This window comes from Toxorhynchites rutilus, chromosome 2 (genome assembly GCF_029784135.1).
Source record: "Toxorhynchites rutilus septentrionalis strain SRP chromosome 2, ASM2978413v1, whole genome shotgun sequence".
Taxonomy (NCBI): Eukaryota; Metazoa; Arthropoda; class Insecta; order Diptera; family Culicidae; genus Toxorhynchites; species Toxorhynchites rutilus.
Window position 1 is genome coordinate 319,212,732 of NC_073745.1, and position 13,928 is coordinate 319,226,659.

At 41.6% G+C, this 13,928-nt stretch overlaps 2 protein-coding genes across 2 annotated transcripts; both read left to right on the forward strand.

The window, feature by feature from the left end:
* Positions 1-579: 579 nt before the first annotated feature.
* Positions 580-3,240, forward strand: LOC129767070 (uncharacterized). The gene is made up of 3 exons (XM_055767688.1): positions 580-1,359; positions 1,428-2,192; positions 2,899-3,240. The coding sequence occupies exons 1-3, from the start codon at positions 580-582 to the stop codon at positions 3,238-3,240; spliced, it is 1,887 nt and encodes a 628-aa protein (XP_055623663.1).
* A 351-nt stretch (positions 3,241-3,591) lies between these two features.
* On the forward strand, positions 3,592-5,586 carry LOC129767071 (uncharacterized protein K02A2.6-like). Its single transcript, XM_055767689.1, has one exon. It carries the CDS (start codon positions 3,592-3,594, stop codon positions 5,584-5,586), a length of 1,995 nt encoding a protein of 664 aa, XP_055623664.1.
* The last annotated feature ends 8,342 nt before the right edge of the window (positions 5,587-13,928 follow it).

Here is a 13,928-nt window from a genome sequence, read left to right on the forward strand (position 1 = left end):
TTGTTTGTTTTGTGTTTTCGTTCACCGCTAGCGGTAAGTACTCTGTGTTGTACAATTATATGCAATCAATAATTATCCTTTCAGGTGATTGTTCTGGACATAAAGGTAAGTGACAATAAATATACTACTATATAACTGCGCTAATTATTCTCGTTTTCCAGATGTGGACTCAGGATGAGTGTTTCTAGTGTGTTTAGTGTTGCAATATGTATGCACCCCTCGTAACTATCGTTTAGTAGTGTGTGTGCGCTAGCATGAATAGAGCAGTAGAGTGCGATAGAAGAACAAGGAGAGCCCGCCATCAGTTTGATATGTACGTTTGAAGAGTAAAGACAAGATAATAAATACGTTATAATAAATCATCGAGTATTCTTTACGAAATACAATATGGTGTCAGAAGCAATCGCGTGCTTCTAATATTTCCGGCGTCAATAAGTATATCGCGGAAAATAGCGTTTCTTTTTCGATCGGATCGTCTGAAAGTCGCGTGTGAACGAATTGAGTTTCATCGGCGGCCATTTTGAATCGACGAAAAAATTTTCACAGGAGTACAGTTATCTTTCCAGTTTCCTCATCAATATGGATTCGGAACAATTTCGGCTGTTTATGGAACAGCAATCGAAGATTTTTGCACAGATGATGACCACTGTGTCACAGCGGTCTTCGCAGGAGCAGCCAGTCCAGCCAGCGGCACTCAGTGTACCCGTACCTCAACCATCACCCCTATCGTTGGAAGGTGATATGTCCGAAAATTTCGATTTTTTTGAACGGAATTGGAGAAATTATGAAAGTGCCATAGGAATGGATAAGTGGCAAGCTGTAAACAACGCGAGAAAAGTGAGTGTATTACTATCCGTTATCGGCGAGCAGGCCAGGAAAAAATATTTCAACTTTGAGCTAAACGAGCAGCAGCTAGCAGATCCGGAAGCGGCATTAGCGGCTATTAAAGCCAAAGTTATAGTGAAAAGAAACATTATAATCGACCGTTTCGATTTTTTCACTGCTTCTCAACTATCCAATGAGTTGATAGATGACTTTAAAGCACGACTTCGAATACTTGCAAAGGTGGCAAAGTTAGGAGAACTAGAGAATGAGCTCATTGCATACAAGGTTGTGACAGCTAACAAGTGGCCACAACTTAGAACGAAGATGCTGACTATCGCAGAAATTACATTAGATAAGGCTATTGATCTGTGTCGCGCAGAAGAAATAGCTGCCAGACGATCTCTGGAGTTAGGAAGTTTTCCTACGAATTCGGAGGTTAATAAAGTATTCAAGTCCAAAGGACAATCTAAGCAGCACGTTGCAAGTTTTGCGGCGATTATCACGAATTTGTCAAGGGAGCCTGCCCAGCACTCGGTAAACGCTGTAATCGCTGTAAGAAGAGAAACCATTTCGAGAAAGCGTGCAAGTTGAAAAACCAAAAGTCAAGACGTGTGAAGCAGGTAAAGGAAGGGGAAAAGTCTTCGGACGAGACGTCGCCAGAAAGTGAGTCTGAATCAGAAGAATCTGAAGAAGAGTACGAGATTGGGAAAATATTTGATAATTCCAACACTGGCGGAAGTGTCTTAGCGGAGCTGAATTTGAAATTCGGTACAAAGTGGAAATCAGTTCTTTGCGAGGTCGACACGGGAGCCAATACTAGTCTGATTGGTCATGAATGCCTAGTGAAGCTTTCTGGTGCGCGAGATCCACAGCTACAACCATCCAAATTTCGCTTGCAGAGTTTCGGCGGCAATCCCATAGAAGTGTTGGGTCAAGTTAAAGTGCCCTGTCGTCGGTTTAACAGAAAATTTGTTCTTGTTTTGCAAGTGGTAAACGTTGATCATCGGCCGTTGCTATCGGCAAATGCTTCCAGAGAGCTTGGACTCATCAAGTTTTGCAACTCGGTTTCCTTTGAAGGTTCAAACATTCCTGTTATCACATCACAACATAGCACAACATCACAACACGTAAATCGACTAAAAGTTCTCCAGGTAAAGGCTCAGCAAATAGTTGACAATCATAAAAATTTGTTCGAAGGCTATGGAAAGTTTACGGGTGTTGTAGCGTTGGAGATCGACGCCAACATCACGCCAACAATCCAACCACCTCGTCGTGTACCCATAGCGAAACGAAGTCAGCTAAAAATAGAGCTAGAGAATCTAGAGAAGAGCGGTATCATCGTCAAAGAAACAGCTCACACTGACTGGGTAAGCGTGGAAACACACTAGACGGCTCTCCCGCGCGATTCTCGCAATGACAAGTCGCAGCAGGAGCTCGATGAAAAACACATTCAGCGGCTTTCGACGGCTTCACTAGCGGCCATTATCATATTTTTATAGACGGATGCAAGACGAGTCTATGGTACAAGGTACAACTGTTTGGACAGTAAGCGGATTAGAGGGGAGGTATATAAAGACAGAATGGTGGAAAACGGAAGAGGGATGTTTACCTGAGCGAGAGGGAGAAAGAAGTTGATCGCACACGTCTGAAATATTGCATTTCTCGATAATTTGGGTAGTATTCGAGAATCCGCAGCTACATGACCGCAGAGTGATTTTCACGTATTGGCTCACCGATAGTACATTAACTATTACCTTGCTTCATGTGCACCGCATAAACACTAATACTATCACAAAACCGTTGCGGCGCATCATCTCCATCGAGCCACCGCAGAGAATGAGGAACCTTACAACAGTGACTTTAGAACCGGCCGTACCCGCTCCGCCTTGTGTGTTTTATCTCATTCACATTCCATTATCGAGGCCCCGCGGCGGTCTGTCATTGCAAAATCCGCGCGGGGAAGCCGTCCAGTGTGTTCTTACGCTAAGTAACATTGTAATAGTCCAACGCGGAGACCCTGGTTCAGGTGTTCGAATATGTTTAGACCCAATCGTTCTGAATAAGGCATTAAAGAGACCAAATTTACAATTTGTCACTCTCGACGAGATCCTACCGGAGCTGGGGAAAGCTAAAGTTTTCACCACCGTTGATGCGAAAAAGGGTTTCTGGCACGTGGTCCTTGATGAACCCAGCAGCAAATTAACCACTTTTTGGACGCCATTCGGTCGCTATCGATGGACCCGTCTTCCATTTGGTGTAGCTCCAGCACCAGAAATTTTCCAACTTAAACTGCAGGAAGTAATCCAGGACCTTAAGGGTGTTGAGTGTATTGCGGACGACATCCTTGTGTATGGTATGGGTGATACCATGGAAGAAGCCCTACAGAATCACAACGACTGCTTGGAGAAACTGTAGTGCCGACTCGATCAACATAACGTTAAACTCAATCGATCGAAGCTGAAACTGTGTGAAAGGTCAGTGAAATTTTATGGTCACGTGCTAACCGATCAAGGATTGCAAGCTGACGAATCTAAGATAGCATCGATCCGGGAATTCCCGCGGCCAATAAACCGCAAGGAAGTACACAGATTTGTGGGAATGGTTACTTATCTTGGACGATTTATAAGAAACCTCAGTGCCAACTTGTTGAACCTCCGAAAGTTGATTTCTGAATCGGTCCCATGGAAATGGACAGCTGTTGAAGAGAAAGAATTTAATAAGGTGAAGACATTGGTATCTGATATAAAGTCATTACGCTATTACGATATGAATCAACCACTTACCATCGAGTGCGATGCTAGTAGTATAGGATTGGGAGTTGCCGTGTTCCAGAACAACGGAGTTATCGGATACGCATCAAGAACACTGACAGCCACCGAGAAAAATTATGCACAGATAGAGAAGGAACTCCTCGCTATTCTTTTTGCTTGTGTTAGATTTGATCAGTTGGTGGTCGGGAATCCAAGAACAACTATCCGAACAGATCACAAACCTCTCCTAAACGTGTTTCAAAAGCCACTTTTGTCGGCACCTCGGCGTCTACAGCATATGCTACTTAATCTACAACGGTACAACTTATCCCTTGAATATGTAACTGGGAAAGAAAATGTGATCGCTGATGCACTCTCACGTGCACCAATACGAGATATCCAGCCTAACGATAACTATACGAAACAGAGTATTTTCAAGGTGTTCAATGAAATCCAAAATGTAAAACTGAGTAATTTCCTTAAGGTATCAAGTGCGAGACTAGACGAAATCATTCGCGAAACTGAGAAGGACGAATCGATTCAACTTATCATCCAATACATACAGCACGGTTGGCCGAGAAGTGCTGACTGCGTTCCAGATGGTGCAAAAATCTATTTCGGTTACAGAAATGAACTATCAACCCAGGATGGCTTGGTATTTCGCAACGACCGTATCTTGATTCCATATGTTTTGAGAAAGAAATTAATAGAAAGCTGTCATGCCAGCCATAATGGGATCTTGGCTACGTTGAGATTGGCCCGAGCGAACATCTTTTGGCCGGGAATGTCCGCTCATATACAGGAAGTCGTTAAAAACTGTGTCATCTGTGCAAAGTTTGCCCCGTCTCAACAGAATCCTCCCATGCAGAGCCACCAAATACCTGTCCATCCTTTCCAGTTGGTCTCCATGGATGTTTTCTTCTGTGAGCTTCAAGGTGCAAAGCGAAAGTTTCTGATAACGGTGGATCATTATTCGGACTACTTTGAAGTAAACCAATTAAAGGATTTGAGTCCAGAGTCTGTCATCATCGAGTGCAAGCAGAATTTCGCAAGATTTGGAGTACCTCAACGAGTTGTCACTGACAATGGAACCAACTTTGTGAATAAGAAAATGACCAAGTTCGCTTCTGATTGGGATTTTGAGTTGGTTACATCTGCTCCACACCATCAACAGGCCAACGGGAAAGCAGAGTCTGCGGTGAAAATAGCTAAGTATTTAATGAAAAAGGCCGATGAAAGCGGTTCTGATTTTTGGTATACGCTACTCCATTGGCGTAACATACCAAATAATATTGGATCCAGTCCGGCAGCACGACTTTTGTCGCGTACAACACGATGCGGTGTGCCAACCGCTGCAACGAAACTGCTTCCAAAGGTAGAGGAGGATATTCCCGCTAAAATTGAAGCAAACCGTAAGCGAACCAAACTGCATTATGACAAGAAATCACGCAACTTACCAGAGCTTCAAATTGGATCACCAGTCTACGTACAACTCAATCCAGAAGCCTCAAAAGTTTGGACGAAAGGAACTATATCGAGCCAACTCAACGATCGTTCGTACCTGGTACACGCTAATGGATCAGACTATCGTCGTTCACTGGTTCATCTGAAGCCGCGCAAGGAAACCGTTACGTTGCCATGTCGCTATTTGCCATATAATCCTGACCGTTCGACGACACAACATTATCCTCTCCAACCGATGGTACAATCTGCAAATCAGGAATCTCATGCTGGTTCATTGAATCAAACTGAAGTTGAAATTATAAATGAGCCAACTGAACATCTTACCGGAACAACTGCTCTACTGTCATCTTCAAACCAACCGTATTCTGAACCAGGAGAAACAACAACAAAAGCCACAGCTACGTCTCCTGGGTCGAACCATAAGGGTACTCGACCAATTACACCGTCGCAGAATAACCGTCAACCAATTACACCGTCGCAGAATAACCGTCCAAAAAGAGAAATTCGTATACCAGAAAAGTTTAAAGATTTTCGCTTGCAGTTCTGATAAACATTAGATTAGGAAAGGGAGGATGTTGCAATATGTATGCACCCCTCGAAACTATCGTTTAGTAGTGTGTGTGCGCTAGCATGAATAGAGCAGTAGAGTGCGATAGAAGAACAAGGAGAGCCCGCCATCAGTTTGATATGTACGTTTGAAGAGTAAAGACAAGATAATAAATACATTATAATAAATCATCGAGTATTCTTTACGAAATACAATATCTAGTGTGTTTAGTGTGTTTAGTATTAAGTATTTTATAGCTTTTTTTATGTGTTGAATAAAGTTTTTATGAATGAAAGAAAATGTGTGTTGTTTTTAATTTGTCTGCCTGTCTGGGCCGTAACAGGGTACTTCAATGCTCATCACCACAACTGGAGAATGCAAACACCAGACAGTGCGGTCTGGTCCAAACGTCCATGGGTACAAGTAATCAAGAAGTACATATTGCTCGATACTGCACTCATGTGGGTTCCCCGGACACAGCGGCATCGCAGGCAATGAAGCGGCCGATCGATTTGCCCAAATCGTTCATACCGGACCGTTTTTCACTCGGAAGGTGCCGCTTGACGACGTGAAGTTGTGGATCACCAACCACATACAAAGGGAAATTCCTCAGAAAAGTCGAGGGCTCGATTACCAGGTTCGATTACGTAAAAATAATGAGAGAACAACGAATCCTGTTCAGACTGAGGACCCTTCACTGGTACACGATGAAGGAGAATAAGAACATTTTGGCATCTCTAACGGTACGACTTCCAAGCAAGCTATTTTATTGAATTATTTTTTGAATGTGTTTTTATAATTGTTTAATGTTTGTACCATTTGAAAGCAATTTTTTACCTTGTGACAATGTTCACGACCGTCGATGAAGAGGCGAACCAAAAGGTGGTTGAAGGTTTTCCAAATAACAGAAAAAGGGAACTTCGAAGCTTGATTTTCCGTTCGTGCAAAGTGTATTAAAAAAAATGAAGACTGAAAGTGAATGCCTGGTCATGTTTAGTGTCATCGTCAATAGAATCGACAACGTCAACTACAGCATTCTTCTGGATCATTATACTGGACACCGGGCTGTGCTTAGGTCCCAGATTGGCCAATTGAATCCATTCCATAGAACATCCAGTATCCGAGATGAATGAAATATAGCAAGCAGATCATAGCAATACTGATTCTGACCTCATCGGAACATTCCTGACTAATTTCCAGCAGAAACCTAAACCATCGTTGTGTTCAACTCCGAACCTTGCGATCCGCTTTTTATTGATGATCGACCGAAGAAGCTCGATGAATACATATGAGGGGCTCAGAATGCAAGGGGTGTAAGTGACTTGATCGATTTCTCTTCATCAACTTTTTCTTTAGTTAATAACTCAACTGCAAAAACGTTCCAATTTAAGTTTGCTTCTTCTTCTTCAATGGCACTAACGTTCCTAGAGGAACTTTGCCGTCTCAACGTAGTATTACTTGCGTCATTTTTATTAGTACTTAGTTGAGATTTCTATGCCAAATAACACGCCTTGAATGCATTCTGAATGGCAAGCTCTAGAATACGCGTGATCACAGTGCAAGTCGGAGGAAATTTCTTTGACGAAAAATTCTCCCGACCAGAACGGGAATCGAACCCGAACACCCGGCATGTTAGTTATGACGCTAACCACTCGGCCACGGGAGCACATTTAAGTTTGCTATACAATCCGATAGATGAGGTTCTGACCTATCGTCCACATTGTCAAATACAGCTGGGAATGTATTTGCAGTTAAGTTATGACCAAAAGAGAGAGTCGATGTAGAGAAATCGATCAAATCACTTACACCCCTTTTATTCTAAGCCCCTCATATGTTAATAGCTAAAAGAGGAAATTCAAACCAAGGCTGCGATCGATGAAAGCGCTCAGGAAAGCGTCGAAATAACGTACAGTAATCCAACAGCAACTCAATCAGCACCTCTCTACCGCAATCGTCACCACAATCACTTGACCATTGCAGTCCATCCTCTCCGCAGCGCAAATCTATCAAAATTGTGAAAATGGAACAAACCGTTCTGATTAAACCTATCGTAAAACAAACAGCCGAAGTGACGAAACGCGACGTGTGCGATAAGCTTGATCCAATCGCATTTTCCGTAAAAGAATTATATCTAAGGGAATCTGGAGAAATAGCCATCAGGTGTGAAAGTCAGGATTTAGCTGCAGAGCTTGCTGCGACTGCTACTAGCCAATTATCGGAAAAATACATAATCAGTATTCAGAAACCACTAAGGCCGAGATTCAAAATCGTCGGTTTTTCGAAAGTTATGGACGAAGAAACTTGCTTGCTTGCTTCTCTGAGGAAACAAAATCAAGTTGCGAATCGTTAGAACTAAGAGTAATTTGCATCACACGCAACGAAAAACGAAAACTAAATCAGATGTCTGCAATAATCGAAACAAATGCGCAGCGATTCGATGTTTTGATAAAGCAACAGAAAGTCATCCTTGGCTGGGAGCGGTGTAGGATAAGAGAGGCGACCGATGTTATGCGCTGCTTTAACTGCTCAGAGTACGGACATAAAGCTGATCCTTGTAAAAAGCCTGCGTGCTGCCCCAAGTGCTCAGGCAATCATAAAATCGAAAATTGTGAGGCGATTTTTGAAAAATGCGTTAATTGCCAACTTGTGAATTCAAAACAACAATCGTCCAGGGATGAGCTACTCGATGTCACTCATTCATCATGGAGCAGTGAATGTCCCATTTATCTAAAGCATCTAAAAAAAGCGAGACAACAAATTGATTTCTCAATTTAGCAATCAAACATCAATCACTTCGATGGACTATACGCGTGTTCTTCCTCTAACCAGCCGGATGTACTGGCTCGCTCAGCATCGAACAGTTTATCATCGTTGGACATCTCAAACCAGCTAACAGAACTGGCTGGTTCAGGTAATGCTACTTCAAATATATGTCCTGCCGAAGCATCTGTGGATACTGCACCTCTCCTAAGTTGTATCAAACCATAACAGGTGAGGTTGACATCCGTCTCCGATAATGGTTCCTCTAAAACAGCAGGAGCAGCATCAATTCCCGAGCAGGATAGTAATCCACTCCGCGCAACACACTCCAGTAAGCTTGAAATCTATTACCAGAACGTGTGAGGTTTGCGTACAAAAATGGAGAATTTTTTCTCGCAATCTGCGAATCACATTACGACATAATTGTGCTTACCGAAACTTGGCTCGACGAGAAGATATTCTCTTCTCAGCTTTTCGGTAATTCCTATAATGTGTACAGGAATGATCGTAACCATCTCAATAGCACGAAAATTCGCGGAGGAGGAGTGCTAATTGCCGTTTCAGTCTCACTAAACTGTTTTCTGGATAGAACTCAAGTTATTCATTCACTCGAGCATCTGTGGGTTACCCTAAAGTTGTCCGATTCAAACATAAGCATTGGTGTATTGTATCTACCACCAGATCGTAAGAATGACCTGATCAGTATGAATGACCATATCGATTCTATCAGAGCCATTTTCTCCAATCTCAGAGTGCATGATCACGCACTCCTATTCGGGGACTATAATCAGTCGGGATTAGTATGGAACTCAACCAGTCCCGATTATCTTACTGTGAATGTTTTGGAATCGCATATTTTTTCTGCGTGTACTGTGCTGCTCGACGGTTTTAATTTGAATAATTTGAGACAAATCAACAAAATTCACAATAGATTAGGACGTCTTCTCGATCTAGTGTTGATTACGGACTCATTGATTGGACAGTGCAAACTATCTGAAGCCATCGAGCCGCTTACCCTCAATGACTCTAGTCATCCAGCCCTTTGAGTAGAGATTGAAGTGCTAATTCCTCCTATATTTGAAGAACTGCACTCAAACACTGTCGAACTAAACTACCATAGAGCTAACTATGTAGCGTTGAATGAAGTTTTTCATCAAACAGATTGGACGTTTCTTGAACTATCAGCGAATGTGGACGATGCCGTCAGTCATTTCTCACAGTCGGTAAACGAAGCGTTGGCGGAACATGTTCCTGTTCGAAGACCTACTCCCAAACCGCCATGGGGGAATGCTCATCTACGACACCTAAAACGTATCATATCAAGAACTCTTCGTTGGTATAGAAAAACCCGGTGTCCTTTTCGTAAGCAGGCATTCGTTTGCGCCAGCAACAGCTATCGCCTTTACAATCGGTATCTGTACAAACGATATTCTCTCCGCACACAAGACTACCTTCGAAGAAATCCTAGCAGTTCTGGAATTTCGTGAACTCTAAACGCAAAGAAAACGGACTCCCTGCTGAAATGTTCCTAGATCATGATGTCGCTTCCTCCTCTTCTGAAAAATGCAGGCTTTTTGCCACCCACTTCAAGAGTGTATTTAACAGTTTTATCGCCTCCGCTGAACAAGCCGCAGCTGCATGTAGAAACACCACTATCAACGCATTTGAATTGAGAAATGTTGTTATCAACCAACAACAGGTTGAACGCGCCATCTCTAAAATGAAATTCTCATCAACTAGTCCGGATGGGATTCCGGCCTGCGTTTTAAAACATTGCTTGAGCTCACTGATTCGTCCTTTAACGCTACTCTTCAATATGTCCCTTCGTGAAGGTAAATTTCCTTCCAATTGGAAATTGTCGGTTATGTTCCCTGTTTATAAAAAAGGAAATAAGCAAAACATTGAAAACTATCGAGGTATTACATCGTTATGTGCATGCTCCAAAGTATTTGAGATTATCGTCAATGAAGTATTGTTTGTAAGTTGTAAAAATTACATAACAGCTGATCAACACGGCTTTTACCCCAAGCGATCTGCCTCGACAAATCTAGTGCAGTTTACATCATTCTGCTTGCGTAATCTAGATGCCGGATCACAAGTTGACGTGATATACACTGATCTCAAAGCAGCTCTCGATAGAGTCGATCATAAGATACTGCTTATAAAACTGGACAAGCTAGGAGTTTCGAATGACCTCATTAGATGGTTTAAATCATATCTCACGGATCGAAAACTATGTGTGCGAATTGGATCTGAGTCATCTGAATTTTTCACCAACATATCAGGTGTCCCGCAGGGGAGCAATCTAGGACCTCTTCTATTTTCTATTTTCATCAACGAGTTATCGAAACTACTGCCACCGGGATGTCGCCTTTTCTACGCGGATGATGTCAAAATATACACAGCCATAAATCACATCCAAGATTGCTACACTCTACAACAATGGATCAATGAATTCGAAGAGTGATGCACAAATAATTTATTGACGATCAGTATCCATAAATGCAACGCAATATCGTTTCATCGAAAATTGAACCCAATCATCCACAATTACAGTATTTCTAACGAGCCTCTAGTGCGCGTTGATCAAATACGCGACTTGGGGATCATCCTTGACACAGGGTTGACTTTTCGCCCCCATTATGACAGCATAATTGCAAAAGCTAACCGACAACTAGGATTTATATTTAAAGCATTTAAAGTATCCAACGAATTCCGTGATCCACAACTTTACTGTGTACTGGTGCGCTCCATTCTGGAATCAAATGCAATTGTGTGGTGCCCGTATCAGTTAAACTGGATAAGTAGATTCGAACCAATACAAAAAAAAATCATTATATATGCGCTCCGTAGTCTTCCATGGCGAGACCCGTTGAATTTACCACCGTATGAAGAGCGATGTAGGCTCCTCGGGCTTGACACGTTGGAACGCAGGAGATATGTTGCCCAAGTTATGTTTGTCGCAAAAATACTTTTGGGCGATATTGACTCAGCGGAAATATTGACACAACTAAATATATATGCACCTATTAGAGCCCTTCGACAGCGGGACTTCCTGTTACTAGACGGTCGTCGTTCAGCATATGGTCAATACGACCCCATTCGATTTAAGGCGACAAGATTCAACGAAGTCTATCAGATGTTCGATTTTAACTCTTCTGCAGCATTCAATCGAAACCTATTAAATGGATAACACCCAACATTGGAATACTGAAGAACCACCACGATCAGCAGCTTCACTGTATACATTTTATTATTTATGACTCTAATTTTATTATTATGATTTATGAGAATGTTTGTTTTTATGTTTTTTCTCTGTACTATGTGCTTAGTTATTGTTAATATTTTGTAGTAGGAATTATGAAAAGATATGAGGTTTTTATGCCCTTTTGTGTAAAACATCCAACAACTCAAAAGGGCTTTTCCTCATCTTATCGGTACATGTGATATCATTAAGGCAACTAGCCAGATGAGAAATAAATATATAAATAAATGACGAAGCAGCCTTGGAGGATTGAGTTGCAAGGTTAAATAAACAGAACTTTAACTTTCCTGTAATTTAGTAATTGAATGCAGGTCGGCACTTCATTCCCATGATATCCAGGACAATGTCTTATCATTTCTAGTTTAATTTACATCTGTTTCGTGTTGGGATGGTTGATAGTAATAATTTAGTTTGTGTTAATGTCTGTCACTACATCGAGCATGTGGTCTGGTCATGTACGAATTTTTATTTTGTCAAGGCTCCATTGCTTAAGCCCCCTCTTGTACAGTTTTCACGTCAATGATATGGATGATTGTCTAACTAAAGACTGCACGCTGAGACAACTTGCAGATGATGGAGTTATTTCCATCACGGGTAATAATCCCGTCGTTCTGCAAAATTCGTTGCAAGATACATTGAACAATCTGTTCACGTGGGCTCTCAAGCTGGATATCGAATTCTCTACCGAGAAAACCGAAAATTTTCTAGGAAGCATGAACCCGCCCAATTCCAGCTTCACCTATCCGGCAAAACGACCCAACACTCTATGTTTTTCAAATACCTGGGTGTATATTTTGATTCTAAGTGTACCTGGGGAAACACATTGCGTATTTGAAACAGAAATGCCAGCAAAGAATCTATTTTCTCCAAACAATAACAATAACACAATAACACCATGGTGGGGTGCCCATCCAGGAGACCTCATTCAGTTGTACAAAACAACGATATTATCAGTGTTGGAATATGGCAGTTTTTGCTTCCGATCAGCTGCCAGGATTCATATTCTCAAGCTGGAGAGAATACAATATCGTTGCTTGCGTATAGCAATGGGGTGTTTGTATTCGACACCTATGATGAGTCTCGAAGTCTTGGCAGGAGTACCCCCACTTACTCTTCGGTTCACTGAATCATCCTACAGATTTCTCATCCGTTGCAAGATCATGAATCCATTGGTGATTGATAACTTCGAAAATCTACTCCAACTGACTCTTCAGTCAAGTTTTATGCCTTTATACCATGAGTACCTTATCCACGACGTGCACCCTTCACCAGGCATCTCCAACCAAGTTTGCTTCCCATACTTTTGCAATTCCTCTGTCATTTTTGATCTGTCCATGCGAGAAAAAACCCATAGAATCCCAGATCATCTTCAATCCAATGCTATTCCGTCGATATTTTCGGAAAAATATGGGAAAGTTAAATCTGATAAAATGTTCTTTACTGACGGTTCATTCATAAACGGGTCCACTGGCTTCGGCATCTTCAATGAAAACTCCAGTGCCTTTTTCAAACATAAAGATCCATGTTCCGTGTATGTCGCTGAACTGGGTGCGATGTACTACGCACTAGGGATCATTGAAACATTGCCCATCGACCATTATTTTATTTTTTCAGACAGTCTCATCTCGATAGAGGCAAACCGCTCAATGAAAGTTGATAAACGCTCATCTTATTTCCTAACAAGAATAAGACATCTATTGAGTCTTTTGGTCGAAAAATTATACAAGATTACCTTAGCATGGGTTCCCTCTCATTGCTCGATTCCGGGGAATGAGAAATCGAATGAGCCTTAATAAAAATATATATTTTGGTTAAAAAAAACAAGGCCCAATTATCCGCATCACTTAGGGCACCAGGAACACAATCTGGCTTATCGGTTAAAACTTCTTTGTTTTTTGTCTCTGTATTATAGTGACTTTCAACACTTTTTGGCTGGTTCGGTAACTTCACTTTCGTTTTGGGAGGATGTCAGGAGTAAAAATTGAACTCGTGAACCATCAGCGTGAGAGGTATGGATGTTACTACAACGCCAGATTCTCCACAACTTCTTTATTATACGTTATGTTTTCATTTGTTACATCTGAAATTTTAGTAATCTAATTGAATCTTTGAACGAGAGCTGATAGTTTCACCTGGAACGGCTCCTAAACTATCGGATACTGGACTTAGTTGAGTCATCCATCAATCATACCCAAAGTGCTACCAAAAACTATCAATTTTAATAATATAATTCCATCAATAAGATGGTAACAAGTTTAATAGTTAAATCGAAAGACATTTCGAATTAGCTAAAATTACTAGGGTTGCAAGGGATCTG